Source organism: Apis laboriosa, unplaced genomic scaffold, assembly GCF_014066325.1.
Source record: "Apis laboriosa isolate Shangri-la unplaced genomic scaffold, ASM1406632v1 scaffold71_cov137, whole genome shotgun sequence".
NCBI classification, from domain to species: domain Eukaryota; kingdom Metazoa; phylum Arthropoda; class Insecta; order Hymenoptera; family Apidae; genus Apis; species Apis laboriosa.
In genome coordinates, this window is record NW_025224229.1 from 2,256,480 (window position 1) to 2,270,655 (window position 14,176).

The following is a 14,176-nucleotide window of genomic DNA, read 5'->3' on the forward strand; positions in this document are numbered from 1 at the left end:
TAAATAAACAACTGGCTTTACTTTCTTATGATATAAGATTAAACAATATTAATCAATAGTGAAGAATAATTGTAAATTATGAGCATAAAATATTATATCTTTCTTTATCGCATTTCTTAGAGTATTTTATGGAAGGAATGCAATACAGGAAGTTTTTAATAAAATTTTAAATCCACCAAATGGAAGAACTGCATATTTTCTTGTCAATAATCGACTAGGCCTCTAAAAGAATAGATAATAACGAAAAGTTTCATAGAATTTTCTTAATTTGAATATAATAAATATAATAATATTATTATATTATAATAAATATTATAATATAATAATATTATTATATTATAATAAATATTATAATATTATTTGCAATTTTACCGGCTATTTCTTGGACTCAAAGAACGAAGTGGTGAATCTCTGTATCTTCTACGAGATTCAGTTCTAAACTTTTCACGATCATCGCGTTTATCTCGTTCTCTGTCTCTTTCTCGTTCACGATCGTTTTCAAAATTCCTCATATCTCTTTCTTTTCTTTCTCGACGTATAACTCGCGGACTACGGCCAGGACTTGGTGTACGTGATATGGAGGAATGCGAGTCAGAACTATGACCTTCATAACGATGTCTTCTTTCTCTTTGTCTATAAATAACTAGATAATAATGACAATACAGAACTAAAAAAAAAATATATATATATATATATAGAATAAGAATAATAGCATACTTTCTACGTAACTTCAAAGACATCTCTCTAATTTCATCCTCTCTATCTTGTCTTTGCTGTTCCATTTTTTCAATTCTAAGTTGCTCTGCTTTTTTATCAGCTTTATCTAAAATGTAAATGTAATTTTAATATTATATCAATATATAAATTTATTTAAAAATTATGAATTTTATTTACATTGCCTATTTAATAAAGCTTGCATTTTTTTCTTAAGTCGTTCTTGAGGTGTGATTTTCAGTGACTGAAAAATTTAACTCTTAAAAGTCTGTTTTCAATCATAAAAATTTGATTAAAAGTAAAAAATATTTTTAAAATTTTAATATAAATTTTATGATATTTAAACATATTTGTTATATGCATATATCTTATTAACATATGTTTGTACATTCTATAATTTTAATTTCATATTATATAATAAAATTTATATTAAAATCTTAAAAAATTTATTATACAATTACATAATAAAATTAATATTAAATATATCCTACACTGCAAAATTTTTTCATGTTACTATGTCTACAAAACAAATATATCGAATTATAATTAAAATATTTGATGTTTTCATTCTGATAATATAATAACAGTAAGAAAAATTTTATAAAAATTATAAATTGTTACAATATAATTAAATAATTTACAATTATTTAATATCTATTACTTTAAGATGAAATTATAAATAAAATAATATTAAATTCATAAGTAAAATGAAAATTACCTTATATTTTAAAATTTACAAAATTTAAATTTTTTTTGACTTTTTACTATTAAATAGAAAAAATTGAAATAAATTTTTAAATGTAAAATATCAATAATATAATTGTATCATATATATTATACAACAGAATGAAAACAAGTAGCATTTGTTAAAGTTCTTCTTTAGAGAATAATTATATAAAGAGTATATACTGTCATTTATTCTCTGTGCTTTAAGTGACTAAGTAAGCGTTATGGTTCTTACTGACTTTGTGTCCGCCACCAGAATTTGTACTTAACCCTGCTTTTGGCTTGTTCCTAAAATATGAATAAAAGTTGAGAAAGTATTAAAAATTGATTTTAAAATCATAAAATAATATATGATAATTAATATTAATATAATACAAATTTACATGCTCATGGTATTAGTAACCGTTGGTTTTGGTGTTGGTGTAGGAATTTTTTCTTCATTATCTGATAATTCTAATTCCAAACTTGATGATTTTCCACGTCGGCCATAATATCTAAAAAATATTATTTAAAATCATTATTAAAAAAATAAATATAATAAAGAATTCATGTTTAGTGAAATATATATAATACCTTGGCAGTGCTGGCATTTTATTTTCGATACTATGAGATCGTTTGCATCTGGACTGACTTCTTGATCTTGATCTAGATCTAGACTGAGATTTTGTTCTGGATCGAGATTTAGATACTGACTTTGATGGAGAATAATGTCTTCGACGATAACTATCTCTAGAATGACTCCTGTTATGCGATTTAGATCTTGATTTTGATCTCGATCTGGATATACTGCTCGAACATGAACTTCTAGATCTTTTTGGACGTGAGTGAGATCTAGACCTCGTTTTTGATCTTGAAATAGTACGTGAGCGAGATCTAGTAAAACTTCTATATCGAGATCTGGATTCACTTCGAGTTCGTGATCGTTTTGAACGACTTCTTGTTCTTGATCTTGTATTTTTTCTATGCCTTGAACGTGTTCTTCTTGATCTAAATTGAATTTATATATAATATATTTTCGAGATTAAAAAGCTCGAAGCCAATTTTTATTTATTTCTAAAAATATTATTTATTTGTTAATATTAAATAATCTCTTTCAAAGTAGTTCCCAAATATGTTAAATACTTTAAATTATTAAAATACTTTTGAAATGCATTTTTTTATTTCATATTCTTTTGACAAGTTTGCTTTTTATTTCTTTTATACGATTTATTTTTCGACATTTTTATAATACAATCGCATGATTACAATAATATTTATAAAAAAAATAACATTGTAATAATCAGCTTCCGTATTTGTCGTATATAGCCATTTGCGATTCTTTCCTATTTTCAAAAATGAAAAGACCATGTTCTGCGAATGAAGAGATAATTTCTTATATTAATAAAGATTATACCAAAAAATGCATTTTAGAAGTATTTTGAAAATTTCAAAATATATTAATGTATATGTGTCACATATAAATACAATATTATATCAACGAATAAATATTTTTTTTAAATAAATAAAAATTTGAACTTGAAATTTTTTTGATCAAATTTTGTACAAACATAAATATATTTATACATGAATATATGAATAAATATATATATACATGAAATATGTGTGTACAGTAGAAAATATTTGTAAATAACTAAATAATAAAACTAAAAAAACTAAAAGTATATATTAATTAATAAATATAATTATATAATAATTTTAATTATTTAGTTTATTAAAATATTATGTAATTATATTTATTAATTAATATATATTTTTTAAAGTTTTTAAAAAAATATAAAAAAAACAAAATATTTGCATTATTTATAAAAATATGAAATACATAAATGTAAGATCACTATATTTTACAAATTTTTTAGAATATTCTGTTATTAATTCTACTATTATTTAAAAAGATTTTTGTAAATCAATTATCAATGATTTTTTATAATTTATATTTTATCTTTTTATAACATTTGATATTTCAAATAAATTTTTATTATATGAAAATTGTTAAAAATTTATAAAATTTGTATCATGTATTTAAAATTAATAAATTTTTTATTATAAAATATATATTGTAAATTTATTGAATATTAATAATTTATGAAAAAAGAAGACTTTATCTTGAGTAGAAAATTTATAATAATTTTTATTTTTATTTAAAATTTATATTTTTTATATTTTAATTTATATTTTAAGTAATTTTTGTACATCATTACACTAGAATCAATTTCAAAAATTAAATATGTACTACTGTAGCATATCTTATACAATGCTTCCAATTTTTTGTTTGCAATATTTGAAATCATATTTAAAATATAATTAGTATTTTATTGCATATAAAATATTTTTTAACTCCATAAAAAATTAGCTATGATTATGATATTTAAAAAACAAATAAATTTACATTCTCAAATCATAAAATGTCATAATCTTCAAATAAATTATAGCCATTTCTGCTATTTATTTTTATTCATATTTATATAAATAATGAAAATTTATATAAATAATGAAAAAAATTCTTTTTTAATTTTTTTTTTAAATTTTAGAAAATATATTTAATGTACATTTTTTATATATATTATATTGTTTAATAAATGTAATAATGCTTTAATTATGATTAATTAATAAATTACATCCATAATATAAATATCTATGTAATATTTATACATAGAAAATTAATATATATTCATGAAATCTTTAAATTGTAGAAGTCAAAACAAACACAAAAGTTATATAATATTAATTGAAATTTAATTAAATTGTAAGCAATTAAAAATTGTGTTACTTAAAATGAGATGGAGATAAAATAATAGAGATAAAATCTCATTCTAGCTCTATTTTGCTTCATACAATATAAATTTAAATTGTTTATAATTTAACAAATAAAACGTAATTCATATTTTTATAATTTTTCAATAGTGAATATATTAATATTTTGTATAATTATATATACATGCATATTAATATAATAAACTTACCTTGATCTTGATGTACTACGTTTTCTATCACGATTTCTGTATGATTTAGATTTAATAGATCGAGAGCAACTTCTAGATCTTGATTTTGAAAGTTTTCTATTAACTGTTCGCTCATTTAATGCTGGACTGTCTGATCTTCTATGTCTAAGATGAGAATAATTAACTTTTTTTGAATTAGAAGAAGTAACATGAGACGAACTTCCATAAGTTTCTTCTTCACCACCAAAACTAGTAATGTAAGTTATTTGACCAGTGTTTACAGGTGAAATAGATCTCGAGCGAGACTTAGATGATGATTTTCTATAAGGATTGTATTCAGGACTTTCTCTTGCTGCATAACTAATAAAGATAAAACAAATTATTATAAATATTTTACATTTAATTAAAATATGGACATATTATTTATTTACTTATTAATAGTTGATTAAGTGAATGTATTTTTTCAATATAATATAAAAGTAACTATACCTAGGTGGACTCATAACTCGACCAATCATTTTCTTTTCTCTAAATGCTCGTCTTTCTCTACGTGATCTTCTACCCTGTAAAATGTAATATTATATGTATGAAAATATGTATTTAATTGAAATTATTATATATTATATAAAATTATATAATATATATATTATATAATTATGAATATATATACTATCATATATTATCATATATATATATATATATATATATATAGTATAGAATAAATAAGATGAGTTTTATAAATTCTTTTCTCAATTATAAACATTGATATGATTTATTTTAAAATTAAATGATAAAAAATTAAATATTTATATATATTAAAAAAAATTTTAATAAATTTTGGAAATAGAAGAAATTGCCTATTTTTTTTTTAAATATGATAAATATAATTTTTTTTTAATTATTTTTTTTATTATTTAAATAATTGCCATATTTTTAATAATATTTATTTAAAACTCATATGAATTAATTACTTATATGAATATCTTAAAAGTATTAAATATTACACTAGAATATTTTTTTTTTTTGTTTTCAATTTTAATTTTTTTTCTTCTATTTTTTCTTTTATGTTTAATATTTATTTTAATTTTATGTTATATATTTTATGTGTATATTTTCTTAATTCACTTTATAGAGAATATCTACATAATTATCATTATAATAATATGAAAAAAAATCTTTTTTAAATAGAATTTAATCAGTTTTCAAGTAGTTATAAATTATTTGAAAATTTAAAATAATTTAAAAAAAATTTTTTAAATAAAAAAGATTATCTTTTTTAAATGCTATTATATTTAATTTTGTAATTTTATAGTTTATATCAAATCAAATTCGATAATTATTGATATATTATAACTTTCAAAAATATGAAAATATTTTAATGTGAGTTATTTTATTTAAATTAAACTAAATATTTTTTTGAATAGATAAATATTGCTTTTATATAACTCTTATAAAATTTAAAAAAATATTTATTAGTTATTAATTTTTGTTGAAAATAAATTGATACTTTCTTACTATAAGGAATAAAATACTATATCAAATACATTAGTATATTAATATATAATTCCATTTAAAAAATAAAATTGACTTTCATATGTCCTTTATGTACGTATCTATTTGCAAGAAAATTAATAATTGGTTCCCTTTAAATCATTTAATTTATCTAAAAAATATTTTAATACTGACTAAAAGAAATGAGATATTTTAAATTAGAGATGTCAAATTTTTTTCCTGTAGACAACTGACTTTTGATCATCTAATTTCTTATTTGATTTCAGGAATTATATTTTTTTCTCTTAATCAATTGATTTTTGCTATGAGTATTCTAATCACTATTACATATTTTGCATATGAACTAAATGTGATAATAATAATAATATATCTATACTCTTAATAATTTGTTGCAAACAAAATTTTTATACTTGTATATTTATTGTATATTTATAATAATTAATCTTACTATTATAATATATATATATATTACTATTATAATCTTATAGTCTTAAAAAAAATTTTAAGATTTGCAATTGAAAATGAAATAAGTATGGAGAATTTTTTCTCTATCTAGTTCTAACAATCAGAAAAAAAAAATAGCTATAGTAGCTAGCAAGATTTGATATTTTTTTTCTTATTTCTATTTTAGATAATAAAGTTAGAAATTCCATTCCGTATACATAATTAATATATAATATATCAATAATATATATCAATACATAATTAATATATAATATATCAATATATGATCATCAAAATTATTAATTATATTATGATATATATATTAATATAAATTATATAATATATAATATAATATAATTATAATATATAATATAATATAATTATAAGTATTTTATAAAATACAAAATTATAAAATATTTTACCGAATACATAGCTTTTTCTTCTTCTTGTTTACGTGCTTGTCTTAACGTTTCAGCTTCTTCAAAATCTTGTGTTAAGAAACTAAAATAATCAGCGCCCAAAAGCCCATATTTCTGAGCTACTAAATTCATTTCATGTGCTTGTGATGGCTCTATTTGAGATACATCTACACAAATATCTAAAAAGAAAAATTAAATTTATGCTTATACACTATATTATACTGCATACAACAATTATAAAATATAACTTTACCTAAATCAATATCACTATCTTCATCGTCTGCTTTTTCATCAGATATAACAATATCCAATGATTTTACAGTTTCAGATATTGGTTCTTCTGTTTCATAATTATATCCAATAGCTACATTATTACATGATTTTTTCTTATCTCTAGCAGCATCTAATTTTGTTGATGAACCGAACTGTTCTTCCAAATGTATTTGATGTAAAAATTTTTCTTCCGTTACTATATTGAAGATTTTTAAAAAAAAATAATTAAAAAAAAATAAATTATTATAAAAAAAACAAACAATTTAAAATAATAATAAAACATAAGTTTTAAATAAATGCAATTTTCTACCTCCTAAAAATTCATTTTGAACAATAATTCGGTAACGTTCGTAATTGATATGTCTGTCTTCACTAGTAAGAGCAATATCTACATCAATAGAATCTGGCGCTTCTGGTATCCAATCAAGGTGAGCACGAACATCAAATCGATCAATAAGATTGTCTTCATTTCCTTGCCATGGCATCCTATTAATGTAATATATATATAATATATATAAAATTGTATATAAAATAATTTTAAAATTATTATAAAATAATTTTTTACTTTATTTATATTTCATTATTATTTTATTATTATAATATTTCATTTTTTAACATAATTTATATTCAATTATATTATTATTCAATATTTATTTTTAATACATAAAATGTCTTTCAAATAATTTATAATTTTCAATATTTTAATATATTGCAATAAATATTATGCAAGTTAACTTAATTTTATTATCTATGAAATTATATATAGAATCTATTTTAAAATTAATATATTGATCTTTGTTGGGTTTACAGTTTATTTGAATATTACATATATTTTCAAAATTCTATATCTAAATATCACAAGATTCTATTATTTAAATATATATGAATATAAAAAATATTATTTTTTTATATATTAATTATCATTTTCAAATGACACAATATAAAATGATATAGTACTATATTGTCTTGAATTTATTAACAATATTATTTCTCATATATAATTTCATAAAATTTGTAACATACAATATAAAAATAATGAATTTGAATTTTAAATATTCAATATATTCTTGATTAACAATATTTTTCATTTTTGTTCTGAAATTATTCTAAAAAAAATTTTAAAAATATCTAAAGTAATAATATAAAATGAAAATTTATTCCACAAATTTTTTAATAAAATCAGATTTGAAATGATAATAAAAAGATATTGTTAAAAAAATAAAATAAATAAATATATTAATATTATTTTGCAATATTAAAATTAAAATATCTCTTAAATCAATAATTTTTTTCTATAATTGTTTTATATTTTTTTGTGTATAACTTATGAATAATGAATTCATATGTTAAAAAAGAAAAAAAAATAAAAAAAATAAAAAAAAAAAATAAAGTTAATTTCGATATTTGAATCATTGAAGGAATAATGATTAGGTAGACTTAATAATATATATAAATGTTCATAGGATTTTTTAGAGGATTAATTCTAAAAGCCAAAATAAACATAAGTTAATATACAAAAATATCAATGGAGATTTATTTAGTAAATTATAAGCAATTGAAATTTATATTAGATAAAATTATATTACATTAAATAAAATGAGATATAGATAGAATAAAATAGTTCTATCTCATAAGCCTATCTCGTTATCTCTGTCTTTTTTTATTTAATATAAATTTAAATAGTTAATAGTTTATAATTTAATAAATAATAAATAAATAAACAATCAATATCTTTATATATTAATTTTTGTATTTGTTTTGATTTTCAAAATCAATTTAAAGTCCCATAAATATATTAATATTCTATATATTATATTTAATATTACTAATTGTATATTAATATTATTAACTATATATTAACTTACATATTTGCAGGACTATCACCAGCTGTAGCAATTGCTGGATCCAAATGTATTTTGCAAGGTCTTCCATGAAGTTGTAGAAATTGTGTAGGATCTGATTTCTACAAAAAATAAAAATATATAAAAATAAAATACATAAGAGAATGAAAAAAATATGCATTTGTAGTTAATTTATATATATATATATAATGTATAACAAAAGAAAAAATAAAATATAGTTAGAAATTACTTAATTTATATTTTATATATATATTATTAATAATTTAGAAACTGTAATGAATGAGTTAGAAATGAATTTAGGTTAAAAATTAAAAAAAAAAGTTTAATTTAATTATAAATAAATTTAATATTAATCAGTAATTTATTAAAATTTATGTAAAAATCATTAATCAATTTCTTACAATTTTTTCATAATAATCTCGTCGACGTTCAGCTCTACGACGATAATCTACTAGCATTCCACGAATTTTTTTTTCCTGCTTTCGCGCTTCATGCCACATTCTACCACCTGTTTTTTTCACGGAAAAACTCATTTTACATGTCAAATAATTCAAAAATCACTAAATTAAAATGGAATTTCCATGTAATTAATAATTTTATACAAGGAATTCAAAAAATGATTAATTAACAAACTCTTCTTTCGAGAGGTAGACATATTGTATTTTACAAGCGCTATTCCAAATCCAAAAAATATGATCTTACGTTACTCCATTGATAATGTACATTGCAGATTATACATTGTAATTGAAACTTATTTACACTTATTAATATTGTCTTTCTTTATATAAAACTATTATATAGAACTATTACTATTATTTATGTTTATCAAATTTATATATTTTTAAAAAAATATTTAATGATTATGATTAAAAAATATAAATCTTAATAACAACAGTAATTGATTTTTAATAAAATTTGTAATAAATATAAAAGAATTAATTCATAAAATAATATAAACTATATTATAATTATAAACTTATTAATTGAAAAGTATTTGAAATATTATATATTTAATAATAAATATATATTTAATAATAATATAATTAATAATATAATAATTATATATTTAATAATAAAATAAAATTTAAAATAAGAATATATGTTTATAAACATTTTTCATATATTTTTATTAGATACATTTTAAAGAAAAATATTAAAATTTTTAAACTTTTTTAGCGTTTTTATAGATTTTGGTAATTAATTATGGAATCTAAAAATGATTATCTTAATTAAATAGTTCAAAAATTATTTGAATACAAATTTGCGAATTAAATAATGTTATATTGAATTTTTACTATCAATTTGATTGGTTAAAATACCAATGAATGTCAAATTTAAATTATCTTTCTTTTTAAAACTAAATTTCTTTAATTTCTTAAAAAAAATTTTTTTTTTATTAATTATAATAGAAAAATATTCTTTTATAAAAAAAATATAATATTCAAATTTAAAATTTGTTTTATCAAAAAAAAAAATATATATTTTTTATTTAATTATTTAATAACTATATAAATTATATTACATACTATACTATACTACATGTATACATTATCAAGTGTGAAAGAATTAAAGAATTCTATGACAAGAATTAAAGACTAGAACTTTATATATTTTTTTTTATACTTTACGATGGACTGAAATTAAAATCTAACCAAATCCAAACTTAATATTTGCGAAATGATTAAATACGAGGAAAAGGATAAAGGATAAGTTTGCATACTTTTTTTGTCTATTATTACTTTGACAGTTTGTTTTATTTAGTCATAACCTGAAATTTTACAAATATTAATGTAATTTAGATATTGTTTAAAATTAAGTTATAACATTTCAAATTTTGATTCGAAATTTATAATACTTATAATATTAATTGTTTGTATATTTGAGATCTTAAACCATATATTTATAAATATGGCCTATGTATAAAAATCCATGAGTTAAATTAAAGCAAAATAGCGAAAAAAATGTGATATCATAAAAAATAATTCAAAATAGTAAATATTGCATCAAACATTACAAGCAGCTACATATGAGTTACATATCAGAATTCATGTTCTTTAAATAATTTTTTAATAATCATCAATAATTATGTAAATATATTATATAAAGAATTACAAAGAATAACAAAAACATTATCCTGTTGAAAAGCTTTATGTTTACTTTAAAATTTTTTTCATCCAAAGCATATAATTATGTTAAAGATTTGTATTATCTCCTTATATCTTGAAATCTTATATAAGAAGTAAATTTATTAAAACTATTTTATTTTGCAATCAATGATTAAAAATAAATAACATAATAATTTTATTATAATATTATAAAAACGATCTAATATCGTTTATAACTAAAATTAGTTATAACAAAATAATAATATATTATATAATTAAAATTATATAAAGTTATAAAAATAAAAATGAGAAAGAATTATAAAAAAAAAGCAAATATTAAGTATATATTAAAATAAAATAAAATATATATTTCAAATTTAACAATTAATAATTAAAAATTAAATTGCATATTATATATAAATAAAAATATAAAAATATTTATATATTGTTTTGAAAGTATACAAAATTTTCGATCATTATTTTACTCATATGTGATGTTACATAGATGATTTTATCTTCATGCATTTATCTGAAGCCATGTTTATAAGTACTATAAATTCTATAAAGTACTATATTATAAGTACTATAAATAACTATAAATTCATCCATATTTTTATAATTTTCACAAGAAGATAACAAAGATTAAAAAATGTATTTTCATAATATATACAAGAAAAATGAGAAAACAAAAAATAAAATTTTTTTTTTCATAAATCTGAGAAAAAAAAATATTTTCTTAAAATTGTACTTTAAACTGTGAAAAAAATATAAACTCAATATATAATTTAATATTTTAATATTTTTATGTTAGTATTTTATTAATTTTTATTCTATTATTTTATTATTATTTTATTTTATTTTTGATTTTTTGTAATAAGCAATCAGGAATATTTGTAATGAGTTATTTAGATTTTCTTCTCTCATCATTATATTTTATTATTAATAAATAATAATTATTTTATTATAATTTTTTTTTATTATAATAAATACAATTGTTGAATCAATTTGTATAAATCAACCTTATAAAAGATAAAGAAAATAAACAATTACAGCATTTGGAAAATTAAATATTAAAAATTTTTAGAATATGATTTTTCCTTATTTCTTTAGATTATTAATTTTGATTGAACTTGAAATTATGCTAATATTTATTATAAGTATCAGATTTATTGAATTAAATTTTTTTTCATTTCTGATTGTAAAATCTCTATACTGTATATATATTTTTTCTACATTTTTAGTCTTATATCAATGTGATGTTTTTATTATATTAGTTTTATATTATATTAGTTTATATTAGTTATATTATATTAGTTTTCATAAAAATATCTGATATATTTTCTAAATATTTCAACAAAAATTACTTTCTTAGAATATTCTCACATTTTATATTAAACTCAACTCATATTCAATTTAAATTCATATTTAATTCAATTATTATTATATAATTATTTCTTGTCATTTATTATATTGATAAAAGATATGAAGATTATTTTTTTAAAATATCTTATCAATAGAATATTAATAAAAATGTGATTTAAAGAATTTGAAACTTATTATCATGCCAGCATTAAATTTTAATTTCAACATTATTAATATCTAATTAATATTTAATTTTATATTCTGACAAGATAAATTTATGATCAAAAACAGAAATTAATAATTACTACATTACTAAAGTTAAAAAAACTACTAACTTACTAAAGTTACATTACTAAAGTTAAAAAATGAATATAATTTATTTAAACAGAGATGACAGAAGAAATAATAAATAATCTAAATACATCGATTATTAGTATTTTTTTATTGCTTATCACAAATAATTAAAATAAAGAAAAATTAATAGAATATAAAAATATTAAAATTACATATCGAATTTATATTTTTACATAAAATGTAATTTTTAAAGAACATTCTTCTTTTTTTTTAGATATAAATTTTTTCTTTTTTTTTTGTGTGTATGGTATTTCGAAAGTATATAAGACTTTCTATCTTTGTTTCTTTCTTATAAAAATTATAAAAATATGGGTGAGTTTATAATTATTCACAGTTCTGTATATATGGTCTAAGTTTAAGATGTTACGCCATTTTAATTGCGAATATAAGTCATAGGCTATTATCATAAATTCATTATAAAATTATTAATTGAAAAGTTTTCTACTATAAGTTAAACACATAATATACATACTTTAAGAAATCAGCAAATTATATGAATATATTTAGTATATATGAGCAAAGAAAATTGCGATGTAATTTGTATCGAAGTGAATATTCTTTTGGCATTTTTGAAGCAACGACTGAATATAGAGACAATCGAAGTGCATATTCGATATTTTAATATCGATATTTTCGGCATGAATTAAATGAATGAATTAAAGGATGGAAAATTTTTTTATATTTCTTATACAATCGTCATAATCGTTATTTTCTACTTATATTAACATAATTTTTAATACAATTCTATCTAAAAAAAATAAAAAATAATTTTGATCAAAGTTTACTTGAGAATAAAATTATTAACTTTTTCTTATTCCTACTTTTTGATTTATAGAATTCAAAAATGTTAATTTTAAATAGTTTTAAGAAATCTACTGATGCTTTTTTATTTGACAAATTATTAGAATACTATATTGATTTATATCTATAGTTTGTTCAATGAATGGAATCGTGTAATGATCATTATTTAAATCTATTAAATAGTAATAATTCTTCAAAATTGAAGAATTGATAGATTTTTTCTGGCCATAAGCAACATAATTAGCAATGATTATTATAAATAAATTGATTACTGTAATGAATTTTAAATTAATATTTTTATTGAATCGATTCAATATTGATATAATATATATCAAAGAAATATAAAATATATCAAAGAAATAAAATATGTATAATATATATAAATTAATATGGTAAATTTTAGTATATAGTAAATTTTAACAATTTATAAAATATTCAATTCATTAACACACTTAAAATCAATAATTTTATAAAGAAATAAGTAGATTTAGTAGATTTTTGAATTAATAGATTCCTAAACTTAAAATTAATATATTTGGATTTTATTTGTTAAAAATTAGTATATAGAAAGTATAAAAAAAAATTATCAATTTTTGACATTATAAAATAAAGTTTAATCATAATTTTGGTCTTCATAATATGTTAAATTTGTGGACAAGTTTTTT

At 17.9% G+C, this 14,176-nt stretch overlaps 1 protein-coding gene across 4 annotated transcripts; it reads right to left on the reverse strand.

The window, feature by feature from the left end:
- LOC122719244 (CLK4-associating serine/arginine rich protein-like) lies at nt 1-13,721 on the reverse strand. 4 transcript variants are annotated; one of them, XM_043944902.1, is made up of 15 exons: nt 13,183-13,721; nt 9,291-9,397; nt 8,893-8,990; nt 7,338-7,513; nt 7,008-7,223; nt 6,758-6,933; nt 4,869-4,942; nt 4,401-4,739; nt 2,014-2,427; nt 1,824-1,934; nt 1,680-1,728; nt 895-958; nt 718-823; nt 373-633; nt 1-222 (listed from the first exon to the last, which is right to left on the reverse strand). In XM_043944902.1, exons 2-15 carry the CDS (start codon nt 9,387-9,389, stop codon nt 204-206), a joined length of 2,202 nt encoding a protein of 733 aa, XP_043800837.1. In that variant the 5' UTR covers nt 9,390-9,397; nt 13,183-13,721; the 3' UTR covers nt 1-203. The 4 variants fall into 4 exon arrangements, with proteins under 4 accessions (XP_043800837.1, XP_043800836.1, XP_043800838.1 ...); XM_043944901.1 differs by lacking the exon at nt 13,183-13,721 and having other exon boundaries at nt 9,291-9,563; XM_043944903.1 differs by lacking the exons at nt 1-222; nt 13,183-13,721 and having other exon boundaries at nt 515-643; nt 9,291-9,564.
- Between the last annotated feature and the right edge of the window lie 455 nt (nt 13,722-14,176).